The sequence below is a fragment of the Lactuca serriola genome, chromosome 9, assembly GCF_051521515.1.
Source record: "Lactuca serriola cultivar US96UC23 chromosome 9, Lser_US96UC23_V15, whole genome shotgun sequence".
In the NCBI taxonomy this organism is placed as follows: domain Eukaryota; kingdom Viridiplantae; phylum Streptophyta; class Magnoliopsida; order Asterales; family Asteraceae; genus Lactuca; species Lactuca serriola.
In genome coordinates this window covers 93,222,151-93,233,968 of record NC_136416.1, presented here as the reverse complement: position 1 = coordinate 93,233,968, position 11,818 = coordinate 93,222,151, and the positions used below count along the sequence as shown (strand labels likewise).

Genomic DNA, 11,818 nt, shown 5'->3' with positions numbered 1-11,818 from the left:
AATTTTGAAAGCGAGTATCAGCTTTGAAGCTGGTGAGATCATAAGTATTTTAGTGTCTTAATTTGTATGTAAGAATTTGTAAGTATTAAAAGTGTATATGAATTGTAAGTATGAAAATGTTTGTAAAACAACTGTAAACGTTTGAAAAACCCTAGAAATCCCTATGATTCCTATTATAACAGGGAGTCTTCTACCAAGACTTAACTGATCAATATGTAGCCTTCTACCAAGGCATCTAGTGTCTGTGTGTGTGTCTCTTGTAAGAGTGTGTATTTTCCCAAGTCTGACTACCATTAATCAAAAAGATAGTTTCTACATTACCGTGCGTCGTGTGAATGTTCACGAAGTGAATGTAATGGGAAAAATGAAATAGTACTATGGTGTAGTGTCAAACTACAACCGTACCAATTACCTAAAGTCTAGGGTAATACTTCTAAGTACTGTAGCATTTGAAATAAATAACTACATCGGTACTCAACTGCCTTATTTGAGGGATAAGGTATAATGTGATGTCGATCCCAGACTATACGCTCCCCTATCAAAGGGATTTTGGTATCTACCCACGACCCCTGCATGTATGCAAGCCGTGAGCATCCACATTACTATGATCATGTATACTCGATATAACGATCACAATTGCGTTGTGATTCATCGGTATAGTTAGATCCTGAACTGGTTCCATGCTATAGCACCTAGTGACGTCTGTCCTATGTATATGTAAGCGTACTCATGTAAGTGTGATCATGTAATTGTACTCATGTAAGTGTGATCATGTAATTGTACTCATGTAAGTATGATCATGTAAAAGTATATGAACGTATGCCTTTGCTACCCAAAGGTACTGAACTGACTGAAAGGAACTATTATGTCTATATATGTATACATGATGTATAACTAATGTTTAAACAACCTTCGTACGGGTACCCGATATCCCACCAGACCACATCCAAATCGAGGAAAAGGAAACAGGGTGGATAGCCTTCCTAAGTCTTTTAAACATTACTTATATAACTATACATATATAGGCATGCTTATAACAAAATCTCTATGTAAACGTAATCATTTAATTGTATAGTAATGTACTGTGTGTACTAGCTGTAATGTATGTTCTCTCTATCTAGCAAGTATTGACTCATGAATGAACTGACTCATTGTATGATATCGCGTTCTAGTAATAGTTCTAGTATCTTCCTAAACTACCCATATGGTAGCTTACTAGTAATATAACTGGTACGTATGAACATGGATGTATACCCTTGCTACCCAAGGGCATTGGATGAACTAAAAAGACCTTTTATGACTATATATGTACACATGATATATAACTAATATTTAAATGACCTTCGGACGGGTACCAGATATCCCACCAGACCACATCCAAATCGAGGAAAAGGAAACAGGGTAGGTATCCTTCCTAAGTTTTTTAAACATTTCTTATATAACTATACATATAGAGGCATGCAATTTGTAATATAAAAGCATAAAATAAGTTTTGTAAAACCTTTGAACATAATTATTATCTAAGAAAAGATCGACTTGATTTCAATCTATAAAACGGTTTGGAGGCATGGGTTTGATAAAACAGTTTAGTATAAAGAAACATTTGTTTGAAACACAATTTTAAATAAGTTTGACTTGAAACATACAGAATAAAAGGTACAGTGTAATAAGGAGTTTTAAACACATAAAGTGTTTATGAAAAATATTTGAAGGAAACTGTTAGGTAAAACGGCTAATGAATAGCCAATCATTTGAATGCTGCTTATTAATCACATGTGATTGATAAAGTGTTTATGAAAAATATTTGAAGGAAACTGTTAGGTAAAACGGCTAATGAATAGCCAATCATTTGAATGCTGCTTATTAATCACATGTGATTGATATAATAATTAGCATAATTCTACTTGTATCCCCCCATAAAACATTTAAAAACTGTTAAAACATTGATTAAGGGGTATGAACTCACCTGTTGTGGGTGATTCGGATGAACTGATGAGGTAGGACTGCTAGGTGTCAAGTGAAAACTTTAGACACACACAATGGTCCTAATTACATATGAAGACATATGTATATAAACAATTAGTGATTATAACACTAATTAAACATGTATAAATATCCTAATGCGAGGAAAATACTTTGGTCAAGTGTTAGGAGGCTAATGGGTTGCAACAAAGGAGTGCAAGACCTCTTATGGGAGTTTATGGTCAAAAGAACATATGTGTTGGAGTTTACGGCCCAGGGGAGTAAACTCCTGGCCGTAAACTCTCTCTTAGGTCACTAAATGAAAGCTTAACATTATTACAACTTAAGTGGTGAAGTGCTTCAAGGCTTAAACAAGTGTTTGGGCTTCCTTTTAACTCCTTTGAGGAGTTCACGGCCCATGGACCATATCCCTTGGAGATTACGGCCGTAATCTCCCTTGGGGGATGTTTATGGTGTTTTCAATTCCCTAATTTATCTAAGAATGAAGCAAGGAAATTGTCCAAGGCTTTAGGAGAGTTTATAGCACCATTTGGCACTATTTCTTGGAGTTCACAACCCTGGAACTTCTTGGGCTGTGAACACCTTTTTCTTGGTGTTCTAAAGGTGTTTGCTAGTCCTAAACACATTAGGGTACTTGACTAAATTAGTCTCTTCTCTTAAGGAAGGTTTTTATGGCATTTTGACACTTAAAAATGGAGTTCACGGCCCAAGAACATCCTTGTCCGTGAACTCACTTCTAGCCTTTGTTTCTAATTGATTTTGTGGTCTAAACATGTAATGGTGGTTTCTAGTTTGAGTTCCAAGGCTTTGAGGGAAATTGGGCACTCTTTTGGCCCTTAAAAAGGAGTTTACTCTCCAAGTGTTCTTGGGCGGTAAACTCCCGAATCTTGGGGTTTTGATCTGATTTTGATGTTATAAAACACAATCTAAGCTATGTAATACAACTAGATAGAAGTACTCACGATTTGGGATAAAAACCCGAAGATCCGTGAGAGAGAATTTGACTTTTCTCTAGTTGGAAATGTAACTAATGAATGAATATGGTTCAGATTTCTATATATAGTCCTGGGATTTTTGGCAGAAAATATTTTTATTCCCGGAATGAACTCTAATATCCTAGAGTTTTGGAATAGCAGTGTTGCACAAAACCCTAGTGCATCCACTCTCCTGATATCTCCTTAAGTGTAAATCCTGAAAAGCTGACAAACTTATACCCAAAGTCTGGAATTTCAGTGTAACTGTTCTAACTTCTATTGGCTTGTTATGGTTTGTTCAGAATGGAAATTTCGGGTTGTCACACTAGCTTACTAGGCTCAACCTAGAAAACCCTCCAACTTTTAATGGCCATAAATTCTTCATTTTAACTCTGATTTTGATATTCTTCATATCTATAGAAAGGTATTGAAAAGCCCCACAATAATATGTAGATATCTTGGAGTAAAAACTCCTCGAATAACAATCCTTTTTCATGAAATAAACTAACCTATGACTTTTCTCACTCTACCTTTTAGCCTAAAGCACAATCCAAAGGGTTAGTTTCATAAACTTCATTGCCATCTTCCAAAAGGTCTCAACATCGCCTCTTTAAGGCCCAAGACCTTTACACAATCGACCTCCGGCCTATGGCCTTGAACCACAGAATGACCAGGAACAGGGTGTTACAACATATAGGCTTGATCTAGCATATTCTAACATTCCTATGTCACTAGGAATTTACACTTCTAAACTCTTCGCATATCTTCCTTATAGTATAGTGTCTGCTCTACAAGGCATAATACATCTGAATTTACTTTGGTGGTATGGAGACAAATACTTTTCAACTTATTTGTACCTCTTATTAACATATGCAAGTCATCATGCATATCTTCTTATTTCTTCATTTCATCATCCTTTACTTTATAGGATTCAAACCTAAAAAGTTTGCTTCTTAGTTGTATGTCTTTCACGTATACTTCATAGGAGTCAATCCTAAGATGTATGCATTTTAGTTGCGTCTCAACATGTTTTACTACCTTCCACTTAGTTCTTTGTCATCTCCTAACACTAACATATCTACTCGTGCAATACTATGGGTGTATTGTCACTTTAGCTAAATGTTCTAACTTTACTTAAACAAGTAAGTTCTTTTAGCACTTTCACAAACTAATGACTAATTTCACAATCCTAGTCATGTGCGTAAAGTTGGCTTATCACACTATGTAATTCTTGTAAGGATGTGATAGAAGTCAATTTTCACTTAATACTATTAAATACCAAGTCATAGCATCATGTATATGGTACAAATGAGCTCTTAACACACCACTCAAACTACATACTACATTGCAACGATAGACAAAGTCTCGGGCTAGTGAATCTGAAAACTTTGTCAGCCTTTCATTTCTTCTTTCTCAAACCTGTGAATTCTTCATAGCATCTCATATAACTCCAACTTCGATACAATTGAAGTATTTATCACCATCTTCAGTACTTCTAACTTCATAAGCAATTAATGATTCAATCTACTTGGCGACGGAATTGCCAAGCGGTGGGACGACTTCATGGATCTCGCCAAAGTTCTATCATCCCACTAATTTAAAATTTACATCGCACATACAGTACTCCTCCAAGGTACTATGATTTTACTAAACATACTCTAAAAGTACGATACCACTCTCTTGGTATTAATACACTTTTTACAAAGTTACCGATGTTAACTATCGTAATTTTCCTTATCTCCTTGAAAAGTTTTATGTAAGTTCTAATACAGTAATTAAATGTTTAGAATCTTGTACACATAAGAATTCCTTTTCCAAATCAAGGTGAACATTGGACCTCAAATTTCTTCAAATAATAGCAATCTAGGCAGGCAACCTAAGGCATGCTATAATAAATATCATTTAGCACATATTAGCATATAAGTCATTACTCCTAAAGTGTACTAGTGCACCTAATAGCAAGTAAGGTATACAACCTAAAGATGCTATAAAATAACTTTATTTGCACATAATATTAATTAAGACATATACCCTAAAATATTATAGTCCTTGTGTGTTTATAATATTAATTTGGGTAGACAGCCTAAAATATACTAGACACATCTCTCACAATCAAATCTTAATCTCTAAGTTTATGTTAAGAAATAATCAATATTCCTAGTTCGCTTAAACTAATGATTTGATACCAACTGTAACATCCCATATTTTTCAGAACCAAAAAAAAAAAACTTTTCTTTACGTTTTAAAAATCACAATATCTTTGTTTGTAGAAAATCCATGTACAATAAAACATTTTATGGATTTTATTAAAATATTTTGAGTAAAGATGTTTCAAAATACAAAAACCTAAGGATGTCATAATCAATACACAACATATGTTACTACATAAAAACCTAATGGCCTTAAACACTATTGCAGGTTGTCTCTTAAGCAGTCGACATCCTAAACAAGTTCCAACAGCTTTAACCATGTTACCTGTGATGCATATAATTGGAGTGAGCTAGGTTGGGAAACCTGGTGAGAAAAATTGGGTTATTAATCCCATAATATTATTATGATAATAATTTATAATTATTAAACCTACAAAACCAACTATTACCAAACAATATAGATATATCCCATAACTTAGATATTTATAAAACATTACACCCATACATACTCATCCCAATCGATTCTCACAAATCCTAGTATACTATTATCAGGAAAAATCAACTCACATGGTTCATCTTATAGAGAAATGGTTTGACTACACATCTAGGGACTTCCTTGGCCAGTGTAAGTTATAAAGGAAGTCTATTCCATCAGACTATTTGATGAATATGGTATCCCATTTCACCTATGTCCGTGGGTTATAAGTTCACACTAGCAACGTAAATCGTAAGACCGTCTAGAATAATCAAGTGTTGTCATCTTACTCTGAGAAATGACCATACATACCGTTTCAGTTGCCTGATCGGACCCACCAAATCTAGTTGTCTAAAGGAATACTATATCGTACTCTGATACGTAATCCATACATCAGCACCTGATTGTGTCACAGAACAGAGTTCTACTCTCCGTTCCTATCACACACACACACACACGACACGCCCTTAACATGATGCTACCTAATATCCAAACTTAATTGCACTAAGCATCCCATTTAAATCCTAGTGTATAACTAGACAAGATTACAATATATGTAATCAACACAATTTTCTACCTATGTAATATTTTTACAATACAGGGTATAACTAAACGCTTTTTCGATTTAACACAAACTAAGCATCCTTTATAAATCTTATTTCATTACTAGGTAAGACTATAGTTCTTATAATCAATTTCCAAAACCATTTTCCTACTTATACCATGCTATCACAATACAATATGCAATTAATCTTTTATCCAACTTAACAAGATCTAAATATTATTTATACATCTTAGTTTTAAACTTAGACAATATTACAAACCTTGAAATCAACGTTTAATACTAACTCTGTTTAGACAACACCATCGTAAGTTAGTTTATATATATTTAAGTATTTAACATATATCATGTATTTTAATATATAATAATCTTTTAAGTAATAATACTTATTTTTAAGATTATCAGATAATAATATCATATAAACACTTTAACACATATATAACCATATCGTGTTCACATAGTGTATATTAACAAATATTCCATACAATAAATAGTGAATTCATATATAAACTTTCAGTTTATATTTAATACATTTTAATAATTACTTTTATTAAAATCATGTCTATGAAAATATCTTGCACTCACTTGATATAGGTGAAAAACTCATGAGAAAGTCGACTCTTTGACTGACAGATCAGATTTCCCTTTAAAACAGCCTAAACTCATATATTAATAAGCTTTAGTATTCGTTCATATTTATAAAGTTTAATCGTTATAATGTTTTTATCAGATTTATCAATAATCCCAAAAGAATATTGATGTATAACAGATAAGGAACAACATGTAAGATCATAGCAGAGATAGGATCCATTTGGTATATAGAGATAAATTTTTTGGAAAATCAACTTTAAACATCTCACAGATCTACCATAGATATCACTCCCATAAGTAGATCGGTAGGTATAACAACCGTATTACTAATAAATCTTATTTATAAGTTCACAATAACGTTTACGAACATAAATATAAGTTATACTTAAAGTACGGTAAACATAACTTAACTTACAAGTTGTTTAACGAAAAACTTGACACTATGCGGATAGTACTTCAAAACCGAAAACGCTATTTCTCTGGGCTCTCTTACTCTGCAGAACTTTGCTTCTAACACCTAATAATTCCTAAAGTTCGCCTCGAGGGTTTGGGAGAGTTTGGAAAATATTTGGGAGGTTTTGGTGCAAGATTGAACAAATAAAAACGAGGGTATTTATAGCAAAATTCAAAGTGCGCACCGCGTCCTATACACGTGGCAGCGCACGGTTCGTCCACATCGCCTGAACTTGGGGAGGAAGGGTTCAACCTGGTTGCGACACGTGTCACATTCCTGGTGGTGCCACGTGACGTGCTCTCGTTGGTTCGAATTTATTATTTTTTAAAAATAATAACTTTCGTATACGGACTTCGTTTTCGATTAATTTTATATCCTCACTTTCATATCGACAATAACTACAACTTTCATTTAGACATCGTTGACTAATTCACACTTTATTTTTCATTTTACGTTGTAAATGATGCTGCAAAATTCATAACTTCTTTATACGAGCTCCGTTTTGACGTTTTTTATACCGTTGATTTTGTATCAATGAGTACTATAGCTTTCATTTAGATTGTTTTAGCTAACAATCACATGATTTTTATTTCGATTTTTCTATCGGACACTATGTATTGTGTCTCACAATGTTATAATATGTCACACTTCAAACTTTTCTAGTAGTGCATATGAATCCATACGTTAATACATGTTTCCATTATTTTGTTTTCAAACAATCAGAATGTTTATTAATACTAAAAAAGATATACATTGGGATACAATAAATTTAACAAAGATATTCTAGTCTCCAAAAATATCAATCATGGTATATTGTTACTGAACCTTGACCACCACCCACAATGCAACTAAAGACACCTAATTGATGTTAACCCTTAACAAGTCCGTATCATCTTGTAATTTCATTGCATCCTCAATCATTATTGCAAATCAACTCAAAATACCGACGTGTCTATGATTTGCTATGTAGCAATGAAACAAGTTATCATTAAAAAAAATAATAAAAAAATAAAATAATTCAACTTCAACCACTTTTAAACAATGATAACCGTAATAAAAACTTAATAATTTTATTAAATATGATAAATAGTACGATATAGAAAGATGATAAAAAAAAAAGTAAGAGAATATTTGACTTCTCAAAATAATAATAAAACCAAGACTAGACAAAATATCCTGTACAAAACTGGATTGATTGTGTAATATCAACCAAACTTAAAAAGAAGTCAAATTCGTCCATTTTACAATTGAATATAATTTGACAACGAAATCAATTTACTTCCTAGATTAACAAGAAATCGTACAAACAAACGTCAATTTATATTTAATGTTTATCATGCAAAATCTTTCCATAATTTCTTTACTATAATAATAGATCTCATTATAATTTCGGATTAGGAAAATTAATCATAAGGGTTGTATACTTGTATGGACCAGAAGGCGACGGCAGGAAGAAAAAAGAAATCTAGTAGGGGCCTACCCCTTTCACAATCCTCGAACTATAACTCAAAATCCCATTACACACGTACACCTCCCCATGGTATAGCCTCCTGTCTAACAACACTATATAACTCAAAAACCCATAACGCATAAACAAAACACAAATAAATTATATACTTACATCGCATACCCCATCTCTCTTATTCTTCTTCAATGGCGTCTTTCTATCTCTTTCTTCTGTTTTTCTCATTCTTCCATTCGATTTCTTCCAAAAATTTAATCTTGCCACTCAAGCTTCAATCACTTCCATCTGGGTCCCTTCAAAACCCTCCAAACAAGCTCTCTTTCCACCATAATGTTTCTCTGACTGTTTCCATCACCGTTGGATCGCCGCCGCAGCCAGTCACCGTCGTTCTCGATACCGGCAGCGAGCTCTCATGGCTCCGGTGCAAGAAAACTCCGACTTCACCCTTATGGTACAACCCACTTCGTTCCACCTCCTACACTCCGGTTCCTTGTTCCTCACCTACTTGCAGGACCCGAACCCGAGATTTCACTCTACCGGTTTCCTGTGACCCGAAAAAGCTCTGCCACGCCATTGTCTCCTACGCTGATGCCACTTCAGTCGAAGGTAATCTCGCTTTTGAAACGTTTCGGTTTACTAATTCGGATCTTCCTAAAGTTGTATTCGGATGCATGGACTCCGGTTCGAGCTCTAATCCAGATGAAGATTCGAAAACAACCGGGTTGTTAGGTATGAACCGGGGTTCTTTATCGTTCGTTTCACAAATGGGTTTTCCGAAGTTCTCGTATTGTATATCGAGTCGGGACTCGACCGGAGTTTTACTTTTCGGAGATGCCAAGATTTCTTGGCTCCAGCCGTTAAGTTACACGCCGTTAGTCAATATGTCAACGCCGTTACCGTATTTCGACCGGGTTGCTTACACGGTTCAGCTTGAAGGTATTAAAGTTGCGGGGACCGTTCTATCGTTACCCAAATCCGTATACGTACCTGATCATACCGGGGCGGGTCAAACCATGGTTGATTCGGGTACACAATTTACTTTCCTTCTTGGACCGGTTTACACCGCTTTGAAAAACGAGTTCTTGAAACAAACCAAAGCGGTTTTACGGGTTTATGAGGATCCGGATTACGTTTTCCAAGGTGCAATGGATCTTTGTTACCGTATTGAGAGGACACGGGTCGGGTTACCCGTGTTGCCTAGTGTTACCATGATGTTTCGGGGCGCTGAAATGAGTATATCGGGTGAGAGGTTATTGGTTCAAGTACCCGGTTTGGTTAAAGGGAATGATCAAATTCATTGCTTTACGTTTGGGAATTCGGACCTTCTTGGGATTGAAGCCTATGTGATCGGACATCACCATCAACAAAACATGTGGATGGAATTTGATATTGCAAATTCTCGGGTCGGGTTGGCTGAAGTTAGGTGTGACTTAGCAAGTCAAAAACTTGGAATAGGATTTTAAAGTAATGGGTCAAGTTCAAGTGGGGTCGACTCGGATTAAATATTTGACCCTTTTGACCATTGGTTCAAATTTGGTCAAGGTTTAACTCATGGGTCGGGTCTAATTGGGTTTGGTGAAATACTTGACTTTTTAAAACGGATCAAGATGGGTCGGGTCAATTGAAGTTTAAGGACTGGTTTGTATAGGATAGATACAAGTTCTTATAAGTATCTTGAATCGTTTAGTGTTTTATAATGTTTTGCAAGGTGTGAATTTTAACAAAATGGACATATGAGGTTTAAAAATAACATGTTTGGTAGGGTTTAAACAAAATTTCATTAGATTTGTTTGAAAATAGAGGAACATGGCATGTGTAATTTGTAAAGAAGATTCTTTAATGTGTGATAGCCCCATATGTTGGTCGTATGGAAGTACGATATGGTGTTGATTTATCAAAGGAAGGATGAACTCATAAATAAATTGACCTATATTTATTTTCTTTTCAATTTCTGAGTCTATTTTGTACTTCTACAAACTATTTAATATTATACAACTTTTTTCAAAACATATGTTCATATATTATGTTTTTTTTTTTTCACATTTAATTTTTTGTCCACGCATATTATACGATTTTAAAAAATGTTTTATTATTTTTGTTTTAACCCATAAAAGATACAAATGGATTTACACCATTGTTTGGTGAGTAGGGGACCATGGAAGAAATATCTTACCAAACAAAACTCATGCTTTCAATAAACTTTGTACCAAAGTAAACTTATGCTTTTTGATGCCAACGATGATTTTGGATTTTACCTCCTTGTTACATGCATCATTTAGTAATAACCGTTGGTTAAAAAAAGACAATCGACATGTTATTTCAAATTTTATAGTGCTTTTCAATAAGATATAAAAAAAATATAAGGATATTTCTAAATTTAATCAAATTTAATATTATTCTCAAATAACAAAGTTTTCTAAAATGGGTTATTCAAATCTCAAAATTGGTCGGAACCCATTTGGATGTGACCGCTCTCTATATAAGTTTTTTTTTTACACGACAAATCTAACATACTTCTAATAAGTTACTTCTTAAATCCATCTAAGTCCACGACGGGACTTGAACTCTCAACCTCATAGAGAAAGGGAAACACGAAATACCCTGGGTTTACGCGATATCCACCGCATCTATGAATAATATTTTGGATGTTTTAGATTTTAACGGAAATAACTTCTGATGATGATGAGGCTTTGGTGTTGTTGGCATGTTATGTGTATTTATATGTTTTCTTAAGATGTTATCGAATTGTATAATGTAAAAACATAAGTAGGAAAGGAAAAATTGTCTAGAATATGATGAACTTATTTTGTATGGACAAGGTTTTTAGGGTCGAAACACAATATTTAAGTACTTGTCAATAGCTAAATGGTTGGCGCTAATATAAAATGTGGATATGTGGTATCATTTTGTTAGAAATATGTGTTTGGGATGTTTATATTTGTACCGAAAACAAAGAACTTGTCTGGAATATGCATAATTAGTCTATAATAAGCAAAATTGTGTTTTCTTGCACCTTTCATAACATTTTATGATAACTTGCATTGTTACTATTTCAACATGGCCATGTATATGAGTTTTCACTAGAGATGAATTTCAAAACTGACATGGGTCGAGACATTCTACGAAAGTTATAACCTACACCGACATGAGAGGTACTTTTCAGG

General features: G+C 34.1%; 1 protein-coding gene across 1 annotated transcript; it reads left to right on the top strand.

The window, feature by feature from the left end:
- The first annotated feature begins 8,761 nt into the window (after positions 1–8,761).
- On the top strand, positions 8,762–10,602 carry LOC145074415 (aspartic proteinase PCS1-like). Its single transcript, XM_079020795.1, has one exon. It carries the CDS (start codon positions 8,843–8,845, stop codon positions 10,115–10,117), a length of 1,275 nt encoding a protein of 424 aa, XP_078876921.1. The 5' UTR covers positions 8,762–8,842; the 3' UTR covers positions 10,118–10,602.
- The last annotated feature ends 1,216 nt before the right edge of the window (positions 10,603–11,818 follow it).

Bases quoted from the DNA above. Each gene is read 5' to 3' on its own strand.
- LOC145074415 (XM_079020795.1), top strand. From the start codon at position 8,843: ATGGCGTCTTTCTATCTCTTTCTTCTGTTTTTCTCATTCTTCCATTCG.